The 11,071-nt window shown below is 41.1% G+C and overlaps 1 protein-coding gene across 1 annotated transcript; it reads left to right on the top strand.

Annotated features, from left to right (window-relative positions):
* Positions 1-844: 844 nt before the first annotated feature.
* Positions 845-9,129, top strand: pgd (phosphogluconate dehydrogenase). The gene is made up of 13 exons (XM_088290157.1): positions 845-950; positions 1,278-1,353; positions 1,808-1,987; positions 2,067-2,132; positions 2,214-2,332; positions 3,330-3,399; positions 3,481-3,615; positions 3,696-3,885; positions 5,763-5,893; positions 6,806-6,939; positions 7,013-7,112; positions 8,235-8,357; positions 8,703-9,129. The coding sequence occupies exons 1-13, from the start codon at positions 943-945 to the stop codon at positions 8,820-8,822; spliced, it is 1,452 nt and encodes a 483-aa protein (XP_088146283.1). The 5' UTR covers positions 845-942; the 3' UTR covers positions 8,823-9,129.
* Positions 9,130-11,071: the final 1,942 nt, after the last annotated feature.

Raw genomic sequence — 11,071 nt, forward strand, 5'->3', positions numbered from 1 at the left:
AAGTACAACTCTGAACAAATAAATAAATAAAAATAAACAAGCACATTTATGGCATCTACTGTAGCGGATATGCAATTACGCTTTATTCTCATATGGGGGGGAGGTAAAAATAAAATAAAAATAACGAATGTTCCCCGGATTCTCATATGCATCCCTCCAGGCATTGCACCACCTCCCTGAGGGGCCCGACCCACCGTTTGAGAAGGAATATTCAATATCCAAGAACATTGACACTTAACTGATTAGTCATTTTCCAGAGCTATTATTAGAAATGTGTTAAACTGTGTCAAATGAAAAGCTATGAAGAAAAACAAAAGAGATTTTGTATGATTTAAGTACCATGATAATCCCTCAGGACAAAATTTAAGGCCGCCAGTTTCTAAACTGTTACCAGTCATAGGATGCAATCTTCCAGACAGTTTCTTCCAATTGTAAGTAACATGAAGTATTATAAAGGCCGGTTATGATGCTAAAAGACTCATAAATGCACGACACGAAATTATTGTGCTGTTGATGCATAATCACGTTTTTGTGAGTTGATTTGGTACTGAAAATACCTAAACGGGTACATAATAACGCAACCGATTATAAAAATCAACCTATTTAAAAAAAAAAAATAAATATGGCTAGCTCTAAATAAAAAAATAAAAAATTCTGCGGTATAACCGAGATTGCTTCAATTTCTCAATTATTCACTTACGTAATCATTGACGTTCGTTTACGTAATGAGTGACGGAAGAATTGACCAATAGTAGACTAGATAGCTCTGCTCAGCATTCTAGACCAATCACAATTCTCATCCGGCCTCGCTTCAGCGGTGTGAGGGTCTTAGATTGGCTAATAGTATGGATGGGGTGGAGCCACCGAGCTAAGGAGAGAACGAGGAAGAGGATCGTCTGTCATTTGGAAATTTTACGGTAACAACGCGTCTGAGAAAAAAAAATGCCTGAGTAAGTTCTCTTCTGTCCTTCCCTCGTTTACCAGTAAGATATTTATGGTGTAGTGGTGTATATTTTTAGGCTTTTTCTTTTTACTTCAACTAATGAGCATGTAATGGCTTGTTTGCTAGTCAGTGTTGGAGTACATGTGAGATGAGATTTAGAGAATCTACTTCCTTGAAATACATTTAAACTGCACATATTACATTTCCATCTGCGAAAATTTTCTTTCGTTGTTGTTGTTGTTGAGATGTGAGTCTGTCGGTAAATTGTTATCTTTTAATGAATGTTTAATTCATTTTAGGCTCACATTGTTGTGATTGTTTCTTCTTCTCACAGAGCAGACATCGCTCTGATTGGTTTGGCTGTCATGGGCCAGAACCTCATCATGAACATGAACGACCATGGTTTTGTTGTAAGTTATTGTCGACTCTTTTCTAACCCTCTGCAGATGCTTACTACTTAAGGTTCTATTTCATTGTCAAAGGTAGCAAAAATGTTCACACTCATTGCTTAAGTAGCCAGTACAGATACGACTCTGGCGAAATTAGTGTAGAACTGATCCAACTCATTTAGAAAAGTCAAAGTAAAAACGTACAAACTCTGAAAATTTATCATGGACAAAAGTAATAGACGATACCAGTTTTGGTAACCTGGGACCCAGAAAAAATTGCAAAAAAAACTATTTTAACCAAATAAGGAGTGCAAAGTACAGATATCTGTGTTCAAATGTGGGCACTAAATGTAAAAGTAAAATATCATTAGAAAAATAATTAAGTAAAGTACAAAGACTTGAAAAGTTAACTTAAATATAGTGAACGAATACTTCCCACCACTGGAAATAATGTATGCTGATGTTTGTTGAATAGGTGTGTGCCTACAACCGCACTGTGTCCAAGGTGCATGACTTCCTGCATAACGAGGCGAAGGGATCCAAGGTGATCGGCGCCGAGTCACTCGAGGACATGGTGTCCAAGCTGAAGAAGCCCAGGAGGGTCGTCCTCCTGGTCAAGGCCGGACAGGCCGTGGACGACTTCATCGACAAGCTGGTTGGTGTTTGCAATATTTCAACGGTTCCTGAACTCCACTTATTGCTGATTTCATTGTGTGTTTTTTTTCCCTTTTCAGGTTCCCCTCCTTGAGGCTGGAGATATCATCATCGACGGTGGCAACTCTGAATACAGTGACACGACGGTAAGGAGAAGGACATGACATTGTGGTGAGCGCCCAGCTGAGGATTTTCACCGAGCGCCTCTGTGCTTTTGCGTCACACAGCGACGCTGTAAAAGTCTGAAAGAGAAGAAATTGCTGTTTGTGGGCAGCGGAGTCAGCGGCGGCGAGGAGGGGGCACGCTACGGACCCTCACTCATGCCTGGAGGACATCCAGAGGCCTGGTGAGACATAAGAAGTGTTTGGAAATATTCTCGGAGCGCGCAGTGGTTCACTTCGGCTGTTCGGAAACGCAGCGTGTTGCTCAAATTTGCTGTTCAGTTGTTGTGCCGGTGTGTGCTCCGACTGTGAATGTGCTATTTTTTTCCTTCCTCTCCAAAAGGGACAATGACACAGCTCTGACAAATGTTGTTCACCCATTTTCAGTTATATTGCCTCGATACATCCTCGGTTTGTGTCGCAGTTGCGTCTATATCACTAGTCGACTTGTTCCCAAACTTCTTTTGCAGTGCCCCAATTTCGAAGATGAAATTAGGTTTCAGTTATTTAGTAGTTTTGGTGGCTGCTAACTGCTGTCTTAGTTGGCAGTTAAATTGTTGCACTTGCTCCCAGTTCTCCAAGTCTGCCGCTCCTTTTTTGTTTCAGTCCTGGCCAGTAAAGGAAGCTGGCTCTGTTGTCTGCCTCTCAATGATATTTATTTTTATGCCATATTGTTTTCATTTAACCGCATGCATTGTGATGGAGGTGCGTATTTAAAAAAAAATAAAAATAAATCTCGCTTCGTGTCCACTTGTTCATGCGCATGTTGTGTGATGTAGTAAGTACATTCTCGACCTCGATTGTCTGCTGACGACACAGCCATAAATTCACTTCGTTCAATGCATGTGGAATGGGCGAAAGAGCAACATTTCTGACTCCGCAAAGTGCATTGACTATAACGCGGGCCTTCGGTCTGAACTTAGCGTAACTTCATAATGAAAAGTGTTTATGATGGCGAACCGCTGCACTATTTATATTAATGCTGTATTGAAGTAATAACTGCAGTAGATACAGTATTTGTATTAAAAAAATACTTGATATAGGTGCCAAGGAGGAGCAAAATGTCTGATATGAGTTTAAAATATTTAAGTACAGCATTGTTATGCAACACCTGACAGTCTTCGAAGTTCAACTCAATTCTTGCTTGCTCCATCCTCACTTGCTGTTCTTCTTTTTTTAAAGGCCTCATATCAAAGACATCTTCCAAAGCATCGCTGCCAAGGTGGGAACGGGAGAGCCGTGCTGTGATTGGGTGAGTGTCTCCACTTGACTTTTGATGATGTGACGCATGTGGCCAACTTTTGTTGTGATGCGACTCTCATTCCCTGTGCAGGTGGGAGATGAGGGCGCGGGTCATTTTGTCAAAATGGTCCACAATGGCATTGAATACGGTGACATGCAACTTATTTGTGAGGCTTATCACCTGATGAAAGACGTGCTTGGGATGGACCACGACGAGATGGCCAAGGTGAGCTTTCGCATATTACTGCAGCGCTTTCGGTCACCGCCAGTCGACCGTAGCTACCCGTTTTCTTTTCAACGTCTCAGGCTTTTAACGACTGGAACAAGACAGAGTTGGACTCCTTTCTGATCGAGATCACCGCCAACATTCTTAAGTATCGAGACGCCGATGGGACGCACCTGTTGCCCAAGATCCGCGACAGTGCGGGACAGAAAGGAACAGGGAAGTGGACTGCTATTTCAGCCCTGGAATACGGCACTCCTGTAACTTTGATCGGTAAGGAAGTAGTTCCTTTCCTTTTTCATTTAGCTGCTGAGTCATTGCCAAATGTGTCATGTCACACCTCTTGCAACATGCAGTCCCCAAAAAAAAAAAATCAGGAAGTGGGAAGATTAAGCCAGGCGCGCACACAATGGTGTCACGGGACTAAACTAAACAGTCATGAACATGAAATTACAGCGTGTGTGACCCTCACACCCTACCAACCCTACAACAAAATAAAAAGTCCACCCCTCTTGGAAACAGCATCTATATTATTTTATTAAGCCGCTATCAATATCACACCATTGGCAATAAAAAAGCAGACCCATTGGCAGATAGATGAGAGGCAGTTAGCAGTGATAAATTAGTGCTTACACACCAGCTTTTGTGCATCCATTTTGGCAGCAGAAAGACTCTTCGAAATTCATAAAAAAATAAATAAAATAAATAAAAAAAAAAAAAGCACTGTATATAAACACACACATTATCCTCCAATAGAAGACGATAACAGTAATCCGGAACGTGTTCATCAAATGGCATCCCCATCCATGCGATTTGACATCGGAAATCGCAATTGTGTTTGGGAGCTCATGAAAACAAGTTTCAGACTGCGCGACACAACTGAATTGATCGGTGGCACTCAGTCGCACCGTTGGCTGTGCGAGTGGCTTTAGAGGAGGTTAGTGAGCCATTTCCAGGGAACATGCTTGATTTGTGGCCACCCTTAAGAAGATTGAAGGCTTTTCGAGCAGTCTGCTCATCTCAGGTGACGTAAGGGGGATTTGTCGGCCTTCCATCTGATCATGGCGTCTTTCTTTTACCTGCTGTACCTGAAGGTCAGGAAACAAAATGAACAAGCTGTTGAGGATTCGGATTAGGGCTGCAATCAATTCATCTCTTGATTATTATTATTTCATTTATATTTTATATCATATTTATTCTATTTTTATATAAATCAATGAGTTAGATATCAAGACTGCATTTTGTACTACCAAAGCAGCTCTGTCGCTTGACATTCAGCAGTAAGGGATTTCCATCCCTGTGTTTGATTCAGTGAAAGAGCAGCGGCAGCAAAGGTCTTATTGTGTGGAAGCTGAACTGCCCGTCAACATGCGGTTGCAATGTGCACGGGTGGCTTTTTGCCCCATGGGTGTCGACATTCCTCACTATGATTATTCAGCGTACACAGGTTACATCCACCTTGCCTAGGATTTTTCTAAAAAGAAGAAAAAAAGCCTTGGTGTAGTTAAATATGTTCACATATTTCCGTAGTCCTAGTGGAATTACTCTTTTGATCAATTGATAAATAAGATAACAAAAGTGCCCCAAAATCTGCAATTAGGTTCAGGTATAGATTCCTCCCCTCGTCAAAGATGCCACTCAAAATAGTTTTTTTTCTTTGAAATTCAGTTTTTGTGTGAATGAAGTACCACAATTTATATTTTAAAAAAACTTTTGAATGAATCCTCACATTTTCATTCTGGTAGTCGGATAGGAGCAGTTAAATATATTAATTCAATAATACCTGTTCTCAGTGTTTGCTCAATAACAGTGGTTCTCCACCTAAAAGAACACTTGGCCGCTATAATGACCAGCATTATTGCAAGTGTTCCTCAAAAACTTGACAGATTTTATGAGGCCAATTTATCAGAAACAAAAATCGGTTTGGACCTTTTGTGTGGACATGCTACTTCAACCGCTTTCTGTTGGACACAAGTGATGTGAAGTTGACGTAAACGACGGTGTTGCGCCACACTTTCTTCCTTCATATCCTGCTTCCTTAATAGCCGGTTTTGCAAGTTGACGGGAAATGGAAAAAAAAGTCCCTTTCTTGATTTAGCGCCTGCTTGTGTGTGCATCGACCCGACTGTCTTGTGTTGCCGTTTGTTCAGGAGAGGCGGTCTTTGCCCGATGTCTGTCCTCCCTGAAAGACGAGCGGGTGGAGGCCAGTCGCAGTCTGACGGGGCCGACGGGAGTCACGTTCAGTGGTGACAAGGCTGCCTTCTTGGAAGACATTAGGAAGGTAAACGCAAGCACAAAGCACGCAAGATGATGCCACACAGAAACAAAACAAAGTTACTAACTTATTCCAACGCTAATTCAGAGAAGGAGCTGGTGATTCATTCTACATCTGGTACAAAATTATCATATCCAATGTAACTGCTTCACCACTTGTTCTGCCCTTACAACGAAAAGAAAACTTCTTTTTTTTTTACTCTGTCACCGAGTTATTAATTGAACTTCATTAATTTGTATTTGTAAACATTTCTACAATAGTGGTCGTAGTTTTCAGCCGGAGAGTTTGGTGTATTTTGGTGACCTGACCTACTGAATCTGACATAATACACACACACTTTTTACACACACACCATCAGCAAGGCAGGCTTTTTAATTTTTTTTTTTTTTTTTTTTAAATGTTGAAGATTTGAAAAAATCCTGCATGCTTGGTATGGAACAGGGTAGTAAAAGGAAATCTCATTTCACACCACTAAACAAAAATGTCACAAAAAGAATATGAACACTAGTCAAACAGTTATCGATAATAACAAAAATAATTCAGTTGTCTGAATGGCATCAGGTGGACCAGAGCTTTAACGTGCCTTCTGCCATCTCGTGGAAGTGCAATTCAGTGTTCCGCTTCTATGAAAAGGGGCTGCTGTTTTTTGTGGAATTTTCTGAAAGAAATTTTTTTAAAAAGCAACAGAGGCCTCCTCAATAAGTAAATTCAGAGAAAAAAACTCAAGTCACGTTTAAATGGCAAGTGACGCCATTTGATACGTCATGATCATTGCGACATGTTGACTTGGAGAACCGCTCGGAATTTCCCATGCGAGCTTATTGGTGAATGTTTTATCTGAAACTGCAGTTTCCTTGATTTTAAAAGTGTGGTCAAAATTTGTTGACAAGTGTTCTGAAGCAAGTTTTGTATTTGCAGGCCCTGTACGCCTCCAAGATCATCTCATACGCGCAGGGCTTCATGCTGCTTCGCCAGGCTGCCAAAGAATTTGACTGGTCCCTCAACTACGGCGCCATCGCTCTGATGTGGAGAGGCGGCTGCATCATTCGCAGGTACATGTCGCCCCTCCGGGACTTTACAAGAAGAGTGGCAATTCTTAAGTCTCGTGTGTTTCCTTCCCTTCAGCGTGTTCCTTGGCAAAATCAAAGAGGCATTCGACAGGGACTCAGAGCTGCAGAGCTTATTGTTGGACGCTTTCTTCAGTGACGCTGTGCAGAAGTGTCAGGTATGAGGAAGCGCCACGCTGCAATGGATGCATTGGCCAAGACGCACTAGAGCAATTTCCACTTTTGCATTAAATCCGCAGTGACGCAACGCTGACATTTCTGCTCTAATGGCTGTTACGACCTTTCGAAATCAAAACGCAGCAAGCCTTTTCAAACGTGAGCCGCGATTTATGACTCACTTGATTGACAAGCCAAACTTCAGTTATGGTGTCTCTTAGCAAACAATCTCACAGGTTTGTGAGATTTGTACCTTAGCTTGTTGAACTAAACAAGTAATAAAGCATTTTTAGGGATTTTACTTCGTTCACTTAGGAAGTAGGTATGACCTTATATGGTCCTATGGAGCATAAAGTTAGCATTTATTTTGCTTCATGATCTAACAGCAACTTACCTTCACTTTACAGACGGAAAAGGAACGTGTGTTATTTACTAAATTCATTATTCAATAAAAAAAAAAAAAAATCACCTTCATGAGGTCTAAACGAGAACCATTGCTCAGGATTTAACCTTCACTTTGGACTCACAATTTTCTTGGGAACAATTCCTTCTCTAAAGACTATAAGACTATAACCTCCCTGGACTAGAATCTTCTCTTGGGATGAGAGCCGTCTCTGGGGACGAGTAGCTTCTCAAGACAAGAACATTCGACTAGAAAATTCTTTCTCTTTGGACCAGAACTTTTTTAGGCGACTAATAACTTTTCTCAGGACTAAAATCTTCACTGTGGATGAGTACCTTCTCTCATGATAAAAGTTTTTCTAAAAACAAGAAGCCTCTCTCTGGACTCAAATCTTCTTTTTCGGCTGTGAAACCTAACTTGATAGGAGAACATTATTTTTATTTTTTTTTCCAAATCTTTTCTTTTCCTTACAAAAATCAGTGTGGAGATTTTAGGACCAGTGTGATGTGGTCCAGTTTCCTGGTACCAGTAAGAACTGGAGCAACAGCATTGTAGAACAGTTGAAGCTGTCGGATGTTGACCATTAAAAACGCAGTTACAATAGTCCCATCAACTGAAAATGAAGGTGTGAACAAGCTTTTCTGTCTCGTTTCACCTGAAGGTGTTTGATTGAAATGTCTCTTCATGTGGTGGCAAGCAGACTTCTCCTTTTGATTTTTAGGAGTCGTGGCGTCAAGCGGTCACCACAGGCGTCCAGCACGGCATCCCCATGCCTTGCTTCACCACCGCTTTGTCCTTCTACGACGGCTACAGGCACAAGATGCTTCCTGCCAACCTCCTCCAGGTAAGACCTCAACTCAACTGGAGTTGACCACATTGAATTTGTTTTTGTGTGCAACTGAAAAAAAAGTCCATCCATCAATTTTTCTAGAGCAGTCACTTCTAATTTCATGCATGTTTGGTTTATTGAAGACTCTAAATGGTCCAAAGTTTTGAATGTGTCCATATATGCTCCGTGATTGGCTGGCAACCAGTTCAAATTGTACCCTGCCTCTCGCTATGCTTCAGCACAAACATGCCCCTAATGAGGACAAGCCCTATAGAAATTCTATGGATGGGATCATTAAAGTTGAAAAGCCTTGGCAGAGGTCTGCGCCCTGTGTCAGTGCTGTTTTGTTGTTGTGTTCAGGCTCAGAGAGATTATTTTGGCGCTCACACGTATGAGCTGCTGTCCCAGCCGGGCTGCTTCATCCACACCAACTGGACGGGTCACGGTGGAAATGTCTCGTCTTCCTCCTACAACGCGTAGCCAGAAAAACTACGGCGTGCACTTCAAACAAGAACACCGCAAACGCGCACACGTGCAGAGTGCAAAAGACGACATGTTACACATTCCGCCATTATAACACCGGATATTTCTGTATGTCCGCTACAGCATTTTAACTCCTATCGGCAACGTGTTGTGGCGCTTCTTAGCTATCCAACTGTAGAATTGTAGAATACATGTTACAACACTGTCAGACTTGGACTGGGGTCTGCGGTGTTAACACTGGATTTAAACTGAAGTGTGGCACTGTACTTTACTAGGCTAAATAAAGATTTCAATCCCTTTATAATTAGCTTGTATGCTCCTTACTCGCAGGATTCACGAGTGTTTGTGTGTAGTTCTAAATGAGGGGACGACTAACAGAAGGCTCCTCAATTCCTAATGACCTGCTGCACTAAGGTGCACTTATCTCAAACTGGACTCACAAAAAAAACATATACAGGACTATAAAATACAATTTACATGCAGTTCATACAAGGTGGGAGGGGGAAAAGGTCTCGCTAGATTGTTTGTCTGAAGAAATGTTTTAAGTGCTTTTTCAAAAAACAGAAGAGCTTTTCATTCAGTTGGAAGTGTAGTTCAAATTTCAGGGACAACAAACTATCACTTTCATTCTTAACCATGAAAGATATTAAGTAAAAGGCAGTCGACGGACCGGAGTGATTGGACAGGACTAAAAGTCTTAAAACAGACCAGCTCGTGTTATAAGGTAAATATATACATGTGAGTGTAAGAGCACATTTTGATAAAATACTTAATAATTTATTATATATTTTTTTAACATGAATGGAAATATCAAACGTGTACAGTCCCCTCTGAAAGTATTGTAATGGCCAAGTCAAGTCCTTTTGTTTTTGTTTTTGTTTTGTACCGAAGACATTTGTTTCAGATCATAAAATGGATATAAGAAAAAAGTTGCGAATTCCAGCGTTCATGTCATGATGCTGTATTTACATCGAGATGTTACACAACTCAGGGCGGCATGTTTAGTTTGAAGCCAGACACTTTTCAAGTGAGTAAAATAATTTAAATGGATATTATTAAATTAACTTAGAGTGGATACGATTTAATATTTGGTGCTTGTCAGGTTTAAATGGCCCTGACGCCTTAATGATGGCTGAATGTCCAAAGTCAATCAAGCAAAGTTTTATTTGACAATTCACGAATTGGTGAGAGAGAGAGAGAGACTCTTCAACAGGCATCTTGCCCGTTCAGCCTCGCACCCTCTCTTCTGACCCCTCTTCTGACCCCCCTCCGGACTTAAAGAGACAGAGAGCGGGGCTGTCTTCTGGAATTCTAGCAGGCAGGCAGGAAACAACCAATCACAGTGGTCAGTTTAAAACTTCAGCCTGAGGCTGAGGAATTCGAAACTAAAACAAAGCTCTAATGTGTGTGCGCTAAAGCAATAAAATGAGTGTCTTTGTGTATACAATTATTACTGATACAAATAGTGTACAAAACATGATTATGAATACACAAAATTGGTGACATATCCTAACAGTGCTATAACAATTTCATGCAATAAATGCATCAAGATTGTGACCCACTGACTTCACCAAACTTATTTCCTTCGTTTGAAGTGCTTTTCCAGGCCTTTCAGTGGCTGTTTGTTTCTAGGTGTTTCTCCCATTATTCTCCTCTTTAGGAGGTGAAATGCATGCTCCATTGAGTTAATGTCCGGTGATTGACTTGGCCACTTGAAGACCGTCCACTTTTTTCCCCTGATGAAGTCTTTTGTTGTGTTGGCAGTGTTTTTTTGGTCCATTGTCTTGTTTTATAATGAAGCAGCTCCTGTTTAGTTCGGATGCACTCATCTGTAAATTGCTGGACAAAATGATTTTGTAGACTTCAGAAATCATTCTGGTGCAAACATCAAGTTACACCGTTAATATATAATTTGAAAGAAGAAATATCCACAAGATACAAACCACTACTGCGCATAAAGACACAGAAGGCAAGATTGGATGTTGCAAAGAATTCTACAGACGAGCCACAGAAGTTTGGAACACAGTTTCCTAGACCAAGATTAACATCTACCAAAGTGTGGTTTGCCTCATGATCCAGAACACACAAGCTCATCTGTGATGCATCGACTTTGAGTGTTTCTTCATAGCACTCAATGTTTCTGACGGCTACTGCGCTTGATACAGTTGGCCGATCTGTTCCATGTCTGTTGCTCAGTACATCAGGAGTTTTTCTTTTTCAGGACTATTCCAAATTTTTACATCGCC

The sequence above is a fragment of the Idiotropiscis lumnitzeri genome, chromosome 3, assembly GCF_059441095.1.
Source record: "Idiotropiscis lumnitzeri isolate Australia: NSW breed Sydney's pygmy pipehorse chromosome 3, RoL_Ilum_1.0, whole genome shotgun sequence".
In the NCBI taxonomy this organism is placed as follows: Eukaryota; Metazoa; Chordata; class Actinopteri; order Syngnathiformes; family Syngnathidae; genus Idiotropiscis; species Idiotropiscis lumnitzeri.